The sequence below is a fragment of the Platichthys flesus genome, chromosome 3, assembly GCF_949316205.1.
Source record: "Platichthys flesus chromosome 3, fPlaFle2.1, whole genome shotgun sequence".
Taxonomy (NCBI): domain Eukaryota; kingdom Metazoa; phylum Chordata; class Actinopteri; order Pleuronectiformes; family Pleuronectidae; genus Platichthys; species Platichthys flesus.
In genome coordinates, this window is record NC_084947.1 from 7,949,096 (window position 1) to 7,969,099 (window position 20,004).

At 43.9% G+C, this 20,004-nt stretch overlaps 1 protein-coding gene across 2 annotated transcripts in view; it reads left to right on the forward strand.

The window, feature by feature from the left end:
- Positions 1–20,004, forward strand: part of sema6a (sema domain, transmembrane domain (TM), and cytoplasmic domain, (semaphorin) 6A) — a 104,979-nt gene that overhangs the window by 26,077 nt on the left and 58,898 nt on the right. For both annotated transcript variants that reach the window (XM_062381656.1, XM_062381657.1), the window contains exons 2-3: positions 18,380–18,540; positions 19,365–19,482. In XM_062381656.1, the coding sequence (XP_062237640.1) occupies positions 18,441–18,540; positions 19,365–19,482 (218 nt within the window). In that variant the 5' untranslated portion in view covers positions 18,380–18,440. The remainder of the gene's footprint in view (positions 1–18,379; positions 18,541–19,364; positions 19,483–20,004) is intronic.

Sequence of the window (20,004 nt, forward strand, 5' to 3'; positions counted from 1 at the left end):
AATCAAATGTGAATTGGAAAAACCAGTTCAACAACAATGTACAGCACATTATCCTGTACTCAGAGTATATCATGTAATCTAAATGGAAAATATCAAATGGACGACATTGACAGATTAAGATTACACAATAGCTCTTTAGGTTATCCTGCCCATTTGGATAAATATGACTCACTGCATGATTTAAGGATTATGTCATATACCTAAAGAGCCATGTAAACACAGGGACAATCCCATCCTCACATGTTTCTTAATCACTACAAATACGTTTTTCCATTTCTGCCTTGTACTGCAGTGTAATTGCTGCTGTTCCCGAGAAATTATATTTCTGGAAAGTGCTTCCTTTATGAACTGAGTACAAGTCTTATGGAGCTGGTGATTGTTCGCTGCGAGGAAAGAATATTAACAGCCTCCAAACAAACTTTCCAATCTCATTTCACCAGAACACGGTTCGGAGTGAATATGACTTTTATATTGAATGCTTGATATTTGTTTACAGCGGTGGAAGAGCTGCATGTTCTCCAGAAGGTCTGCCTCCACAACAGCCTTCGTCAGTGAAACATGTGACCTTTGACCTTCTTTCCTCATCTGACCCTTCTTCACTGAGTCAGCTGTATATTCCAGTGCCATGCTCCACTGCTGTGGCACGGGGGGATTAACGGCTGCGGCTGCCTGTGGGTTTTGTCTTGTCCGCCCGCTTGCCGCTCTCCTCAGCCAGTCCACACACACCGACGAGGCCGCAGTGGACTTGTAGCTGAGCGATCCTGAAGGACCATAAAGGCAGATCTGACGGCGCCTCAGCTGTCAGCTCCAGTCTTTTGACAGATGTAGACGCGGGGTCAAAGGGCAAAGCAGATGTCTGAGTGGAAACACATCAGATGCAGATTTACCTGTGTGGCCTGGAGTGAATCTACAGAAATGGCTTCGACTCAACATGACATAAAACTGCAGATGGTGTCTTTTTATGTGCTCTATCCACAACGGAGGATCTCCTCTGAACAAACCTTAAATATTAATTCAACCCAGATGCTGGTTATACAGAGCGTCTTCCCTTGTCTCTATTGTAGAACCGATTTGACAAAAAAATTATAAAATACAGTAATATTCCCTAATGAGTAGAAATATTTAGACGTGCACGGGAGAAGCTTGAACTTCTTGTCAAATCTGCATAAATACCTTCACTAAATCATCTCGTCACCCTCCCAAGTAATTTTCTCCTAACCTGTCAGTGCATGATTATAATTCATTACATTACTATGCAACAGGAGAACTGAGCCCCGGCATCAATTCACAAATGGCTTATCTTTGCAAAAGGAAAAAGACGATAATGAAAAATTAAATCTTCTGTATTGTGGCATTGAATTTCTTCCTTCACAAACTGTTGAATCGAAGTGTCTCCCAATTAACGACCTGAGCTGAGGAATAAGAAAAGATGGTAGTTGATTAGTGTTTGACATAAATGAATTACGTCTATTCAAGATGAAGATCTTATCTGTTGGAATTGATTCCTATGAAACTTGGTGGAAGGAGGGGGTACGGGTCCGGGAAGAAGTCATTCATGATCCTAGTGTAGGCTACATTTCAGCAAATGGATTGTTTGCCAGCATTGTGTAGCTGAACTTAATACACACTATTGTGATAAAGTGGAAAATCAGCCTTGGTGGGACGTGTGCACACTCTGAGTGCCCTTCTAGTCAGAAGTGCTATAGTCCATGAGCTCAGTGGACGACATAAAAGTCACTACACACATTTTGCGTGATTGCACAAATCGCAGCAGGTTGAACAAGCAGCTTGTCCTTTACATCGACAGCTATGACGTAAGGAGAGAAACACAAGCTGGGAATCAACAGTGCAACTGTGATTTGTGAGATTATGTCTAAAAAACCAATGAGCTCTTTTGCTAATTATACCACTGTTGTTTTATCCTTCCAGATTTGTTTTTTTGAGGTAAAAATAGTAATCTGCCGATCCTCCAGGAACAATGAGGCCGAGGATGTGAACTGCTGCACATCAGCTCGCAAGTCAACTGAACAAAGTTTCCATATTCACTAGCAGGCAACTGGTGCTGGTGATAAGAAGATGCCTTTCTTAAAAAAAACTTGATATGGGTAAAAAAAACTCAGATATGCAGCTTTCAGATTACTAAATTTGTTAAAATCCCTTTCCCATAAGTAGTCCTCTAAATTCTGCAGGAGTGTTCTCGTTAAGCCAGCTTGATCGTGGCATTAAGCCTCAGCATTGTCTGACAAGATAGCTCCTTTGCATTGTTTTCTGTTCAAAAATGTCATGTCATTGGAATTAAACGCACAAACAGTTAAATGGTTTAAGTTACCGGATGAGCAACCTGATCCTCTTATGTCTTTAGGGGCCCTCACTCTGTCAGTAAAGCACAGATTTCATTGTTGCTCGAAGCAGCCTGCAGAATGCTGTCTCTGTGACTGCGTGTGCACACGGAGGTGCTGGTGTGCGTTTGCGATGCTACAGGCCCTGTCCTTGGATTAGATGTGGCGGTAATGGTCTGGATGGGATCATATCTGGATGAATGGAAAGGAGGATTGGATGGAAAGGGAAGGGTCAGGTTACCCCGGGGACTCATCAAAAGAAGACAGAATGAGGCAAACAAGAAGAAAAGAGAAAAAGGAGGACATTGCCTGTCCGCCTTTTTTGTCCCCTCTCCAAGGCCAGTGTGAGAGCAGCTGAGGCCTGCTCACTGGTGATGCCTTTTAGCTGAGTGGATATTTGAACCCGGAGCCACCCTCTCCCTCTCCTCCTCGATCGCCGCCTCCCTCCCTACCGCTCCGCTCCGCCTCATTTTGTGTCTTCAGTGCCATTAACTTGATTTACATTATTCAGACATACTCATTAATCACATTTTCTCCTGGATATAATCTGCTTGTCAATCTGAAACTTGGCGAGAGGGAGGGAAGGGAAGGGAAGGGAAGGGAAGCAAAGGGAGAGAGAGAGAGAGAGAGAGAGAGAGAGAGAGAGAGAGAGAGAGAGAGAGAGAGAGAGAGAGAGAGAGAGAATAAAAATAATGAGTGAGGTAAAGAAAAATTAGGTAGACAGCTGGATTATCTCCTGCTGGAGGGTCGCCTGGACGTCACAGCAGTCCACTGTGATTACGTTCATCCTCATAGATATTTTGTGTGCATGAGGAAAGCCAGACTTGTGTTTATCTCAGGAGCCAGACGGACACCAGGGAGATAGAGACACACTGGGAGAGGAAGCGAAAGGTAAAGACAGAGGGAGAGGGGTAGAAGAAGAGAAAGAAACTAACAAACAGAGAGTGAGAGTGAGAGGGAGAGAGTCGGGGGAGGCTCCAGCCACCGTCTTCCAGTCGATGATGATGAATTACTTTGACAGAGACAATCAGGATGAAATGTTAATGCGAGTGTCAGTGGAGGCAGTCGCAGCCAGACTTACTCCTCCGTTGGGGAAATGAGACGGTTAGTTAGAGCACACAAACACACTCACTCAGAGTCCGACACACTCCGGTGCACACGTGCTTAGACAGATATACACACGTGCAACGAATCTCAGACGATATTTAAGTCCTTTTATTGGTTGTTTGTTTAAGTGTAGAAATATATATCGCCACAGTCTGGGGATTAAACATATTGAAATGCCACTGTTCTCCTGACCTTTGTTTACAAGTAGGTGTATGTGTGTGTCTGGACAGTACTGACTTCAGGAGATAAGAGGAGATAATCACACAATGTAATGGTTTCCTGAGTTGAACTGCTCCGGATGGTGGGGACAGTTGGTCCGGTTCGGACGGAATGGGGACATGTATAAATAAGATTTATCTTTTTCATGTTTTGCTCCATGTAGAGAATTTGGACAGTTGGAACACGATCAGAGTGATACAAGATTATATGGAGTAGGAATTAAGTGCATTCAATATGTTAGCACTAGTGGTCTCATAGGGCCAGGAAGAGATGGGTCCAAGCCTGTCCTCCTGTACTTCTCAGAGGACACAGATGTAACATCAGGAAAGCCCTGGTGCTCTGGTCAGGACGACAGCTTCACTGTAAACATCAGATTTATATATTTTGGCCTTACCTTCACATGTTTCCGGTCGACACCTGTCTGGCTTTGGCTTTTTAGGGGGATTCATGCGAACGCTCACGTTAACATTCAGCTCAAAACTCTGTGTCACCATACAGAGCTGCTAATATACACGTACCTGTAGAAAGCAAAATCCCCCGTCATGTAAAAAGAGAAGTTCAACAAGATAAAGGTGTATAAAGATGCTCTTGCTGTAATAAATCAAAGTTTTCTGGCTCTCAATCATTTTTTGGTTCTCTGAAGCGTCGCCGTTCTTTTGTCTCTTTCGAACACTCAAAGTGTTTGAGACAAAGAAGGGGGCCTTCCTCCACGAGATGCATCAAACTCTCCTGAAAAGTGGACTGACGTGATAACTTGTCATCCGCTGAATAAACAGCAATGATAGATGTGTCTGCTTAGCCATGAAAGGAAGATGCCTCCCCTCTTTCTCTCACTCTCTCTCTCTCTCTCTCTCTCTTAAATCTGCCTCTTCTCCGGCACACTTCAGCAACCGTTCCCTAAACTTCTCTTTAAACTCTCCCTTCAGATCCTTCCACGAACTGTGCGGGCGTATAATTAGGAGAAGCCGGTTTAAACCGTTTTATACCTGATGTGCTGCGGTTTTGTTGTCTGGCAGTCAGTCAGGCAGACGGAGAAAAAAGAGACAGACGACAACATGGCTTGATTTTTTCTTTCATGGCTTTGATTGAAAGGAAGCACTAATCTCAGCATTAGCTCAACATCCTGACGAGTGGGCTCCGGTTTCCCTCCGAGGTGTTTCCGCTGTGCTAAACCCGCAGGTGGGCACATGCTCCGCCATCTGACCGATCGACTGCAACACAACAGCTGCAGGAACAAGCACATAACCACAAACATGCACAGCAGCCCATTACCACCATCTCTCTTCACACTCTTTCCTTTATTATCACTCAGACGGAGAACAACGTTTCAAGGCTAAGCTCTCAGCGCCTTCAGACACTATTATTCCCCCCCCCCCCCTTCTATGCTCACGCTGACAGGAAGTCGTAAAGGCAGATCTTTAGATGTTGCCCGGGTGCGGTTAGGGGAGAGGTTAGAAGGTTGCGAGGTCAGAGATGAAAGCGCGAGCGACTGGTGGAGTTTTTTTTTTTACCAGAGGCCGAACATGTGATGTATTCTCCAACTCTTTGTCTGCTGGTGAGAGGCTGAAACAAAAAAGGAGAGTCAGGATTTGTACGTGTGAAATTGAGGCAGTTAGCACTTGTATCACTCGCGAGGAGCAACACTTAGTGAGTTATGGTGTGAAATACAAAAAACAATTAGACAAGAAAGAATAATTGTATCTCCCGCCCTCCAGACTGGAAGTTTTCAGCTATTTGGCAGTGTCATCTAGAACTGTAAACAGCCATTTCTTCAGCTGCACTGCTCCTTTTTTATTCCGATAATTATGCTGCTATATTTAGTGTTTGGCTATGTCCAATGGATTGTGATGCAATTATTGTTTACACTTGACCACACATTTTTCATGCCTGTTCTGTAAATTTCTTAAATCTAAGTAAGAAAACACAATCACGATGATTCATTATTTGGGGGACATGTTTACCCAGTAGGTGTTGTATTCCTCAAGCCTTTTAAGCTGAGTAATCCTGTTAAATAGGACATTTCAAATTAAAATAGCGTTGAACTGTGTTCCTTTTGTTTTCCAGCACCTAGAAACATTGCGAGTATACAAAACTACTTGGCTAGAATGTTCTTTATATATATTGTCAGTTCTTGTCCTTGTGGGACAAGAAACAGTAAAGCAGTTCAAACTCAGTCCAGCACTGATATTTTACGTCTGTTCCTTGAAAGCTGTACAAAATAAACAGCCTGGTCTGGCCCCAGCCCAGCTCAGCACAGCTCAGCTCAGCTCATCAGGTCAGATCAACTCTGAGACCCCCCAGGGGAAATCTACGACCGTGATGTATGGGCCCCGGCCAGTGAATTAATGCAACATTTCCATTAGAAAAATTGCATGACACAGCTGATATAAGAAGTTAGTGATCACAAAGACGCTGTGACACAGCATGGAAAATTACTTATCGGAGAACCGTCACCTGGGCTATGTTGAAATTTGTGATGGGAGGCAGACACAGACTGAAATATATATGTTGTTCTGGAAAGGCAGAGCAGAGGGAGTGAGAGAGCTGGGAGAAGGCTTTTATCTTGTGGAATAAACAACTTCATTTGGCCTCACAAAGCTCACCTAATCCTTTTTCCGACATGCACAGAAGTTAGCAAATTTTCATGAAATTATCCGGAGGGGCTGTACGTGAGAATGCAAATGTCTGAGTCAGATAATCTAGAGATTTTCTGGAACTGTTTCTACTGTTGGAGAGGTTCTGGCGAGATATTGGCCAATGTGCTATATTTAGCACATGGTCACCGGCATATACACAAAAATATATACGTTGTGTCCTGCCTCCTGCGTGCTCTACCCCCCCCCCCCCCCCCCCCCCCCCCCCCGTCAGTCGGGACACACACTCCGGACTGATTATTCCTGTTGCTAATATGTGTGAAAATAGTTTTAGTTACTGCATATTCTCACACTCATGGAATTCAGGTGAAACCTCCCACTGTACTTAACTAGTTAGTGTGTGACTTTACAGTAGCGCCAGGGCTGATTATAACCTCACACTGTAATTACTGCATAATTACCACTTATGAGAAACCATGTGCATCTTGGTTGAAACAGATGTAAAACAAACACATCTACTAACAACATATATTATCGGTCTGTCTTCAATTTGACTTTTTCTCATAAAACCACTTTTGGGTTCTGTCCAGGCCCCTAAACTCCCACTGCTCTATATCTCTATGGATGTCTCTGTTTCAAAATGACCTCCCTTCAGAAAACCGAATTTATTTTCAGTGAAATGCTCTAAGATTAACAATTAGCTGTTTCTTTTTGCTCAAGTGTTTTAAGTGCTACGGGCACTTGCATTACCAATACATCACTTAGAGTAGACTATAACAGGATGAGCACAGGGAGGGCTGTATCTCTTTTCCCCTATGCTGCTCTCATAACATTTTTTAACTTGTCTGCTTTTATCCCGGGGCTGTCTTATACACTGCTGCATAAATGAACTTGTGGTGCAGCCGAGCAGCTTCTTCCGTATTGATTTTGTGGTCTCATTATAAAGACTGCACCTCTCCTGTGGCTCCAGCGTTCATGCAGCTCATTACGTGGAGCTGGCACTCAGTGTTTATGAACTTACACTTCAGTGCCGGTCATGCAGACGCTCTCAGTTTTACGACTTTGCCTGACGTTAAAGAAGTATCTATGTTCGGACCTGTTGCCATGTCAAACGAGTCCAACGTGCTTCATAAACACATCTCGAGTTAACCGAGGTTAACTAATAATCCAGCCCCAGTTGCGTCCAAACCTAAAAGGATTCTGTTTGTAGGCTCATAGCTAATTGTTAGTGGATAATTGGCCTAAATCACTAAGTCACCTTTGTGTAGTTGCGTAGAGATTTTATTACTTTATGACTATTGTTTGAGCGGAACTTGATCGTAACACAGGTCAGGGACATGTTAACATCATAAACTCCGGACTTGCAAAGGTTGGACTTTTAGGATTAGAAATAGAAGCTTTTTGGAAACAACACCTTTGACTTGTTTATTTCATGAGAAAAGATACAAAAATAATTCCATTTATTTTCTCCAGAACCTAAAAAAAAAAATTTGGTGGCATATTCCTATTTTATCTTGTAAATCGCTTTACCTTGTTATTGTTTAACCATATTGTTTTGAAAGGTGCGTATGAATACATTTATTATTACCAATACTGTGGCTCGTCATGTATTGCTGTTGTCTTGAGAAGAATCTCAGTGATGCTAGTCAGTTGAGTGTGATGTAATTGCTCGGATTGGCTTGGTTCTTATAGGATTTAGAGACGCAGACATTGGCTTCCTGAAGAACTACTTGCTTTTATCACTTCTGTTGTGTTTCTCCGATCACATCCTAGTCTTTAAATCTCTTCTCTTTCATATCTTAAGTTTGTTAATGTCTCTCGCTTCCCCCTCTATCCTCCCCCAGTGTAATGTATCAGCAGCTGAACCAAAACACAAGCGTTAGTTTTAAAAGTCAGAGTTAATCAATAGACTTATTGAGTTGCGTTTCCTCGTCTTGGACATAACAGTTATGGTAATGACCACTCAGCCGCGGACCCGACAACACTTATTTGCAGCTGGTTGTACCGCACCGTGTAATACATTTTCTATTCGCACATTTTATTTTGCACGCTGGCGGGGGGGCCTCTCCATGATCTGCCTTCCTGAGCATTGTCATTTCTTTCATTAGTTTGGAGCTGGATGTGCGCTGCCTCCCTCCCACAATATGGTCTGTGGAGATAACGACATTCAGACAGATTCATTTGGTACATTGGCAATACAATAACCACGCTGGTGTAATGTGTTGTCAGTCAGCGACTGTGGCCCCATGCAGCAACTGGATTGAATGTCCTGGATTATCGGAGATGATTCATAATGCTATTGGATGTGATGCACTAACAGAAAACAAGATACTCTGTTATCAGCATCACAATATCACGAGCTAGCACAGGACGTAATTGGGTTTAGTTTATTTCATAAGCCATTATAAATATGTGTTTCCTGTCATGGAGGAAAATAGAGAGAAACAGAGTGTGTGGTACGAGGCTGGTATTCTGAAGACGTGTGTGTTGCAGGGAGGACGGGGGAACGTGAGAGTAGGAAAGTGAGAGAAGGCAAACAAAGAGAAGGAGAAACTGTTATGTAACTAAACAGGAGGGTTGGTATAAAATGAATAAAGAATAAAGAGACAAATAAGTAGAGAGACCAAGAAAGTGTGTGCGGGTGTTGTGCTCTGCTCTCCCCAGATCCATCGCCTGCACATCACCTTATTAGAGATCAGTATCATGCTCAGTCAGATCTGATGGGCACGTTGCTGTGGATCGGAAGGTCAGCTAGACCAGTTATCAGCGAGGAAGCCGGTTCACTTAGCATAATGGAACCTGCATCAAATAAAATGGGAGCTCAATAAGAAAAGGCTATTAACGGAGCTGGAATGATTCCCTGTGAAGGCAAACCATCAAATGAAATCATGCATTTGCAGACTTTATTAGTGAAACAGATGCACATGGTGTCCCGCGCTATCTAGCAGATTTATCTACAACGCACAATTCCTTTTTTAATGGATTTTTATTTTTATTTTCCGATGGTCACGAGGATGTACAGCTGATGATAACGTGTGTCTCTGTGTGTGTTGCTAAAAGCGCACAGTTGATGGACTGTCAAAAAAAGGTGGCAGAGCTCATCATGGACAGCGGTAGAGATTGCAGTGCATTACAGGTACACACGTCGAGGCACAAATAGAGATAGTGTCACGGGCGTGTAAAAACTCTGAAGCGCACCTATTATGGAGATGGTGAGATGTGAAAACGGCAGCAGATGGATGCAACCACAGAAACCCATCGCACCTCGCGCTCAGTCCCTGCAGGCCATCCGCTCATATCCTGCCTCTGCCTTTCCAGTTCAGTTGAGACGACAGGGAAGCAACACAACAATAAAACAGCGCCGCTCCATTCACATGGAATGGAAAATGCATATATATGTATAAACACATGCACTACTTTATTGTCAAGGTCCCCGAGAACAGAGGTCATGTTGGTTGTAGATACAGCAGATTTCCATGACGTTATACTTACATACATACATGCCGCATTGATTATAACTTCATGTCTTTAGTCAAGGCCCAGCAGGGATGAAAATTCTCATTTCTTTTCCCACAAATCTCCCTGAGTCTGTTTTATCCGTAGTAAAACCACTTAGTGAGCCGCCGTTGAATATTGACTTTGAGACTTTTCTCATTTACAGCCCAGGCCTGTTGAGGAAAGGGGGTTGTAGCTATCAAGCTCTCGGGCCAGAATTACAGCTATCGTTTTATTGATTGCTCATCCTCATTTATTTGTGAGGAAAACTACCCCAGGAGCTCAGTGTCCCTCAGCTTCTTCTCCCATCCTCCTCTAAATACCCAAACTAATTTCTGCCGTGACTCACAGAACTTATGCAGGCATTTCTGCGAGTCTATCAAGCTTTTCTCTCGCCCTGTTGTTTTTTCTCTTCTAGAAAACGTGTAAAAAATCATTTTGGGCCTCATGCCTTTTTGGAGTTGGAAATACTTATCCACACTAATGGATTTCCCCTGTTATGCTTTTGCCTACTGATGTTTATTGAGGATGAGAGCCGGAGCAGTTTGTGCTTAACCCCTTCCTTGAAGTCTTATCTGCTCCTGCGTTTAGTTCCGCCTGTAAGGGACACACATCTCCAAACATATTGTCACATGCTTTCGACCCCAGGCAGCCAAATTTAAAGGATCACTCGCCTCACCAACCAAACAGGTTGGAAGTCTTTATCGTGACTGAAGCTTAGCATGGCAGGCTGCAGCAACACCTGAAGGCATCCCGCAGTCAGCTTTCACAAAGTGAGTTCCCCTAGTAAAATGTGCATTGTGCTGTGTGACAGTCTCAACACCCCCACTCCTGCTCCACGGGGCGCTGTGCTTCAGTCATTCCAGCTTCTCTCCCTCTGTGGAGTTAATGTGGCATTTAGCTCGGCGACATTCTAATGTTTTTTTTACCGGTTTTTCCTTCCCTGCTGCACCTCAGGAGAACCCCGGCGTCTCGGTGTCTCTGAGCTGCTTTTGCTCTTTTGACCGGGGTCACTAGACGGGGGATCTTTTACTCAGAAATGCACAGGATAGAAAAAGTGAAAGGATAAACAGGGTGATGTCAAACATTCAGAGAGGCGGACAGAGTACCATCAGACCAGAGAGATAATTGGATCAAAAGAGAAGGCCATGTGCAGCCGAGCATGTTCTTATCAGCAGTAGTTTCCTCTGCTCTCCCCACACAGCTCCGTGTCATCTGCTCCCAAATTGATTAAGTCGCCCCGTTTGTGTCATCGCTGCCAGTGACTGACAGGCCTGCAAAAGGTTCTGGTATTTAAATGTGAAACCTTGTTCTTTTTCGGAGGGGTCAATCTTCTAAGAAATGCATGTGTGAAGTGAGTTGGGCTTTGTGTTTGTGTGTGTGTGTGTGAGTGTGTGTGTGTGTGTGTGTTTTACTTTGTGGGGGCTTGTTTTGATACATAAATTATTTTTGCAGACAAAGATGCAGCCTGCCCTTTTTAAGCTGCCGTGCTGAAGGAGATGAAGAGAAGTGAAAAGGGTTGAGAACAGAGAAACGGAGGAATGATGGTGGTACCTTAATAAATGTTTTCATTAAGTCTCTCAGCGGTGAGGGAACATAGAGGTTATAGTGGGCCTAACGCTTTAAATAGCATGTTGGTGGTCTTGAATCAGACGTGTGACTCGTAACGCGACGGTGCTAACTATAGCCACTAGGAGTGACATTAGGCTGTGAAACATTTTAAATAAATTGTTATTTTAACTGTAAATTAAGAAAACAGAAATACACAACTACTACCAAATAATAGTAAAAAAAATTTAATAAACTGTTTCGAGTTTTTGCATAGTCTATTTGCAGACTTTATTTATTTTATTTATTTATTTAAGTTTAGCAAACATAAATGCTAAAACATAAAATCTATACATAATTTTACGGTAATCCATCACCCAGTCACTAGTCAACTTCATAGTGGAGGATCTTAGGATGCACCCCTGCTGGCACCATGGTTAATATCTATACGACATTTCAAGGCAATCCATCCAATAGTTCTAATTCAGTCTCGACCAAAGTCATGGATAGAAAGTGAGAGGCTGAGATGACATAAGCATCAAGAAGAAAAGTTCGGATGATATTACCCAGTTATTCAATGTGTTATTTTCGTGTTGAATATCCAGACTTTGACATCTTTTCTGGGCAATTATCTAACTTTGTGTAGCACATTTGTGCGCAAGGCAAAACTTTCAGCTGTCAATGTTTTTTGCCGATTAATTTTGAGCCCTCGTATCGGCTCCAACTCTTCTTGACCTACTTTAAGAAACCTTGTAGTGAGTTGTAGGTAGTTATCTCCTCTCATCTTTCCCCTCCATTGGTTTCTGCTGGTGGCAGTGTGATGTCACTTTACTTCGGATCATCCTCAGATGCAACCTGCCGTCCTCCTCGTCTCCTTATTCTCTCCTCTTATTTTTAGACTTTTACTTTTTACGCCCCTTCTTTCTGAACCTATCCTATTTCTCTACAAAGAGTGACCTCAGTCCGTTTAAAAAGGATGTCCGACAGAAAATTGTTTTTAATGATTAAGAAGCACAGAGGCATATCCCGGCATAATGGCTCCCACATCACGGAGGCAAAGTGATAAAGATAGCAGCTTATCTTTCCTCACCGAATGTCTTTGTTAGGTTGCCGTTGCTCCAAGTTGACGCTGTGCTTCTGTTTCATGGACGCTCTTCTGTGCCCCTTCTTCTCTCTGAGGCGTCCTTGGCCGGCTTCCAGAATCAATCCGTCACCTCTTTAAGAGGGGGGGGGGGGGGGGGGGGGGGGGGGGGGGGGGGGGCGTTCTTGAGTTTGGGTTTCAGTTTCAATAAAGAGGCAACAGCGACAGGGTGCCTCATTCATGTCCACCTCATTGTCTTTTAATAATCAAACCATGATGGATTACCTCCGTACCGATATTCATTTGAATAACAGCACAAGGGTGGAAAAACAGAGGAGGAAAAAGGATAGCACCAGAATGCTACTTGATGGCTCGAGGACTATTTGTGGTAGTGTGTGCGTGTGTGTGTGTGTGTGTGTGTGTGTGTGTCTTTGTATTGGGTGCCAGTTTGGCTCTTGCTCTCAGAAAGACAGGCAGGTTCCTCCCTCTCGCTTCCTCTCCATTCTCGCCTCTTATCGTGGCCTCCTGGGTTGAGGCAGACAGCTCCTCCTGTCTTCTCCCTCTGATTTATCTGGCCAGGGCTGACAAGTGTAAACACCTGCCAAGGTAGCCTCCCAATTTTGGAGCCCGAGGTGGTTGGACTTGTTCCATTTTTTTTATCCCCATATGGTGGATCAATGACTTATTCTCACCTGGCTGTCTGTGTCCCCCCACCCCCCCTCTTCTTTCTTTCACTCCTCACCCCCTAACACCATCTCCTCCAGCGTTCTCTGGGAACAGGTGTGGTCTGAAGCTCCGTTAGGTTTGGCGATATGGTATTTATGTGGCTGAGTTGTGTAGTTTTATTGTGGCAACTGGAAAATCAACAAACAGACAAACTGCTCTTCTCGCTTCACTCTTTTAACAGATTTTCCCCTCATGTTTAAATGGATGATTTATCTCTTGAAGAATGTAGGCGTGCAGTTACTTTAGATTTTATTTGTACAGGTTTTGAACTTTTCCTTAACCCTCAATTACTTCTTGAAGCAACAGTCCTCCAGGTGTGAGGTCTGAGGCCACGAGCAGCAGGAACATTTCTGTTTCCTCACGAGACGTCATGCCCCGAAATTCTATGGTGCATTCTAAGTGCATCCTCTGTTACATCATTTCAATTAAAGATAAAAATAACAGCCCCTCCACCGAATGTGGTGACGGGCTACAAATACACACAGACATGTCGCAGCACATTGCCAGTAAGCCGGCCCATCTCGTAGACATTCCTGTCATCTGTAAAACCTTCACCACCAATCTGCAGACATTACCCAGACTGCCAAATATAAACACATGTAAGGTGCACTGCTGTCACACCGCATTTACAAGAGCTGCTCTTTCCTCCTGACTAGTCTATGGTCCACTTTTACAGCGTCTGGCAATGACATGTTTAAATACATCATTTTCAATAGTGAATTTGATTATGTGGCTCAACGTACCAGACCTTATTTATGTCCTCAACACACAGGTCAGCAATTCGACACAGATGTGCCACTTATATACATTGCAGCCATTCAAAATAGGTTACCTGTTGATTACAGACCAATGGTTTGATAGAACACACAAACAGCAGGTCCTCCAGAATGATGTAAATAGGAATTATCTGATTTTACACCACTGGGGTTAAGGCTTGGTTAGGTCTCGGCACAAAAACAACATAGTTAGGGAGAAGGAAAGAACATGGTTGGGGTTTGGTTAAGTATCACATTTAGGTCAGAAGACCTTTAACATCTTGGTTATATTATTAAGAACAGCTTAACCAAGAAGTTAAGTTTGTACTGCTTCTCACTCCTTTTCGATTATCTAGATTAAACCGTTAAGATTTTTTTTACCTGATAACTCTTTGTAAATATAACTTTTTTCTGTATATTTATTCTTCCATTTGTTTGTATACATTTTTTTGGGGATTCACATATTCGAAATAGATAAAAATGATATGAATGAACATATTAAAGTATTGTTGACCGGCCCATTCATCCTGAGCAGCGTCTCCTTCGGTACTGACACCACACTAACTCCTCTCCTGATGGATTGAGGCCACTGGAGTGTAAACACATGCTGTTTTCGGGCACTTCGCTGAAACAACAGATACTGTGGTTTGTCTCTCATCAACAGGTCTACACTGATTTAATCAAGTTAGTCTTGCACTTCATTGCACGGTTTGATGGCTGGCACAGTGGGGGGGCCTCCAGGAAATGAATAAGCCGGGACCTTGTCGAGATTTACTAGCTGTGTGTTTGGGAAAAGGTTCCCAACCAGGCATTAGCATGTTCGTCTGGGCTGCTGCTCTGTTAGTTTGTGCTCGTAAACCTCACGTGTGGCCACATGTTAGCTAACACTTCCTTCCTTGTCCTCACCTGAAGCCCACTGTGGCTGACCTTGTCACTCTAACAAATGTCTGTTATTTAGCTCCGAGCACCAGCAGCTAAGTAACGACATCATTAGGCCTGGTAATATGTTTATTGTTGAAGCTAATGCACTTTGGGTTGGCGGGCCCCTTGGGGCTGCTCAGTCTTGGGAGAGAAAGTTGACGTGCGTGTTTGAGATTGTTTGTCTGCTTTGGGTTTGAATGAATTCATGATATACTTAGAGTTCAGGCTCTTTTCTCCTTCTTGCAGAGTGTATTTTCCTCTTGGACGGATGCAGTGTGACCGAGTGTGTGGAGTTATTCATAAGATGGAAGGACACATGCAGAGGGATTCTGGGCCGGGGGTCCGTGTGTTTTTATTACCTGCTGGCGGCCCCATGCCAGTATCTAGCTTGATTAACTCTACCCTCTCTCCTCTTTCTGCTCCAAACACGCAAACACACACATGCCTGTATGAACGCACGCATGCACAACCACCTACTTTATCACCAAGAGTGTGAGGGGGGTGTGAGGAAAGAGCAGCTGAGGTTTTCAAAAGGTTATTTCTCTATATGTCTTCTCTTTGGTTGTTTTTGAAGGAGAGTTATTATGAGACAGGAAATCCACACATTTCCACCTGTGTTTGTGTGGAAGTGGATAATTTATTGCTGGAGTTTAAAGACATGTTTCAAGCCTGGATACCAGGATTATTATGTTCTTAGAGAGTGGGTTGGTGTATGTGTGTGTGTGTGTGTGTGAGTGTGTGTGTGCATTTGAACACATCTTGTTTTGTTCTGAAATCAACACACACTCACAGGGAAGCAATTTGCTCCTCCATAAAAAGAGCGTAATTCGGTGAAGACAGACTGTGTCTCGCTCCCTCCTGTTGCTCACGTGTGGCAGCTGCTAATGAAAGGGCCACCGGAAGCTTTAGGGGTTTCACTTAAGCAATCCTGTGCTCAATTTATTTTGTGGCAGCGTGGGAGATGGTTTGACTCCCAGATTTCAGCAACCTGTTACAACTCTCTCATATAGACGGAGGATGTGCGTTGCCTTCAGGAGCCACAGATTCTAGACACATGCGGGATAAACATCTGGAGAATGATTGAACACCTGAAGACACTTTCAACAAACAACTAGAGTAGCCATTAGTAAAACAAATAGGTCCACCAAGGCTCGACAGTCCCCTTCAGTTTTTATCAACTCATAGATATTAGTACCTTAAATGTGCCAGATTTTCCTCACCTACATACATGAATTATACAAAAATTCTATTGAAATGATTGGGGTCTTCCCTGACCCACACCACATCCTTTCACCAAGTTAATCGGTAATTCTGCTCACAAACAAACAAACAAGGGCAATAATAACAGCACATCATCTACATACAGATGTCAGAACAGCCATTGCAGTTTCTCATTTGATTCTGACCTACAGTGGGCAAGCTCTATCGAAAAATGTCATTTCAAAGTTATTCCCATGTATTTGACCCCAGTTTAACGCGAAGCCACATCTCGCTTTCTGGCTCGGCACAACCTCCATCCGTCATTCACCGTGTTAGCTCCTTCGGGGCTCACCTCTCCGCCTCGTGCCACTTCCTGCTCATCAATCAGTCAATTACTGGAGGACTTCCGGGTCAAGGTTCAGCCCTCCACAGTGGTTTGCTGTACTGTATGTGGAGAGCTGAATTTGTTTTCATTTACAATCTGAAAACAGCTGGAATTTCTCGGTGCGAGTGCAGCTCAGTCAACCGTTGCTGTGTGATAAAGGTGAGAGTGCGAGGGGGGAAATCCATTTGGGTATTTTTTTCCTTTTCAAAAAACATAGAGTTCGGTGTGAGAGGAATAGGCCAAGGAGGGAGGAGGCAGGGAGGGGAACAGAGACGGCTTGTGAGATCAAGGTCGTATCCAGGCTTTAGTATTGGAATTCTCCTCAGTGTTAAAGTGATTCTCCCAGTGAATAGTGTTTTCATTCCTCTCCTGAATGAGATTCACAGGAGCATGGAGACAGAGAGGGAGAGAGAGACGGGTAGAGAGACATGACAAAGAGAAGAGAGAGTAATTCCCTCTCTCTCTCCCTCTCTCTCTCTCTCTCTCTCTCTCTCTCTCTCTCTTTCCCCCTCCTTCCTCCCCCCTGTTCGTTCCACATCGGACTTACAATAGCGAAAATACAGCGTGGGATAAACAACTTTTTATCAGACTGGAGAAAATGAAATAGACTATTTTATTCAATTCTTCATCCCTGAAGCCAGCCCCCCCCCCCCCAATCTCGATCTACCCAGCAACATCTCACCCCCTTCAGCTTTGCATAGACAGAAAAATAAGGTGTTTTATGCAAATTAAATGCTTTATTCTTGATTAGATTAGAGACGCAATAATTGTCTTGGGTGATTTATGGGAGTAATTTGTTGCCACAAACTGCAGAAGGGAAAGCTCAGTTGCCACGGTCTGTGCAATGAAAACATTGGATCAACACAATTTAGTGCACCTGCTGTCAAATCCACTTCTGGAGGAAAACACTACACTGGAAAAAATAACCTTGTTGAGGACATCGTGTTTTCCAGGATTTTGAGGTAAATAAGATAAACAGGACAGTCATCCCAATTATGCTGAGTGAGATCAAAGTAAACACACACGTTTTTATGACTAATCTGATCTCTTTGCTCTTCGTTATAATGCAAATATATAAAGAGGGGTTACGGTGTTGGTTAAATGCTCCGACCCATAAATACACATTTTGAACAGTGCCCATGTTTTTCCCACGTTCCGACTTCAAAGCACATGAACACACAAAGTCACAGCTCGGCAAGTCGTGAATTGTGAATGCACCGTTCTCTCTCAGGTTGCCAACACTCCAGTATATCTTTACACAAACAAATCAATGTTGGCTGCTTTATTAATGGATTGTGTATATAGGCTATATAACCTTTACGATAACCTTTAATTTGATGAAGAGTACAGGAAGGAAAGCCTCCAGGTGAATCTTAGATAGTGTGTTTTTATGTAGTGGTCATCAGCATGTGGGCGTTGGCATCAGGGATTTCTGTCATTAAAAAGGAGACTGAGAAGTGGGAAATATATGACCTGCCCCCCCATCCAGCCCCATCCCCAGGTACTGCCCCCACTCTACAGCAGGTTAATCTCAACAAGGGCCCTCCCACTGTCACAGAGGGAGGGAGACCGAAGCACAGAGATCCTCTCGGCCTGACATTGATCTATGACGCATATTACCCACCTAATCCAATTAATTCTGTTTCGCTTTACAGCACAGCTCGCTCGAGTCATCAAAAATGCATATATAAATATATCTCCGACAGATTGCAATTAGCTGTGCAATGTGCAAAAAGCACTAACAGCCAATTTAGGTGGACTTGAACTTGTTTGGCTAACTCCTTCCTTTTTCTATGCCTCCTCTCTTTCCCTCCCAGAGTTTGCATTTCTTTGTTTCACACAATGAAGGCAGAAACTGAGAAGGAGAAATAATCGAAGATGCATTCAGGTGAAAACCGATTTGTTTGATAAACTTTCTTTCTGTTTTTTCTTTCCCGCTCCTTCCCCACCATCCCTCTCCACAACCTCCCTCTCCTCCTTGTCTCCCGCTCTCCTCGTTCTTAACACAGGCTGAGGAAAAATCTGTAGCAGAGGACCGGCAGCAGCGGCAGCAGCAGTGTTGGTGCGACCATGAGGTCAGAGGCCTTGTTACTCTACTTCACGCTACTGCAAATAGCCGGGGCGGGCTTCCCCGAAGACAGCGAGCCCATTAGCATCTCACACGGCAACTGTAAGTATATGCTCTCCCTCTCTTTCTTTCTTGATGTGCCTCCGTTGTCCCTCCTCTCATCACAAGTCCCCCTTCGCTCTCTCTCTCCTGCACTTCTCTTCCCTCTTCTCCTTTTCACAAAACCCCCCTCTTGGTATCTTGGTCTCTTGTTCTATCCTCTCGCTCCTCCACTCCTCCTCTCGACCCCTGCCTCCTCCGCCACCCCCACCTCCTCCCACACTGAATGCATTTTGAGGGAATGGAGTGTAATTTGGTGGCCGAGGATTGGCCCGTCCGCACACTCCAAACTGAAGGACTTAAAGCGGCGTTTGAAACAGAGCCCACCCCACATCAAAGAGTAATCTGCTGTTTTTCTGCTGGAATCCTAATTCTGTGTGTGATAGTGGTAATGCTGTGGCAGGCTATAAAGATATAGTCATTGTTTCTCTCTCTCTGTCCCGTCCCGCTCTAGCCTCTCCGGGCGTGTTTGCTGTATCTCGCAGCCAGGACAGCTTGAAACAAACGCCAGCCGCCCTCACAACGTCCCGCTCCCCTATCAGACTATTTATTCAAACCCAGCACTTTCAGCCAAAGCCACGGACAATAGAGCGACCGCATAGTACAATGCGGCACATTTTTAGCCAGCAATTTATGATTCACAGCAGGAGCTCAGCCAACCATTGTGGCAGCGTTTTCTCATCCAGCTATGAAATACATAGGCTGACATTTGACCTTTAACCTGTTAGACTCGTGTCATAAGGTTTCAAACTCAGGAATAACCAAATCCTTAATTTATTAATTAGCTATGTAATCTGGAATAATTTGTTTTGGTCTTTTCCTTGCAGACACAAAGCAGTATCCAGCATTTGTAGGCCACAAACCTGGCAGGAACAACACACAGCGGCACCGACTGGACATCCAGCTCATCATGATCATGAACAGGACGATATACATCGCTGCCAGGTAAGTGATGAAAGCTGTGTGGCTAGCAGTAGCGAATGGAGGCATTTGGGTTGTCCGTCAAATTCTTGGGAACAAGATATCTGATGAACGCTCAGATGGGAATATCTTCGAATTTGGCACAAATGTTCGATTTGACTCAAAGATGAAGTAATTTGATTTTGGTTGTCAAAGGTCCTGGTCACTGTGATTTTAGATTTCCAACAAACCCTGCCTTAAAGAGGACCAGATTCAACTTTGTCAGTCAAAGTCACTGTGACCTCACAAAACCCTTTGTGAACTTTTAAACTGATCAACGCCTCAAAAGAATCCTTTCAAAATTGGCTAAAATGGAAAATTCAAGCCAAAGGTCAAAGGTCAAGGTCACAGTGGGATCACGAATCAGGTTTCTGGCCTCTTGAACATGATCTCTCAGGACCACCTTTCAGAACAGAGCCGATTTGATTTCAATGGTCAAAGGTCACAGTGACCTCATATGAGTCGGAAAGAAAGAAATGATGTCGGCTGAAATCGCTTTGGTTGGTG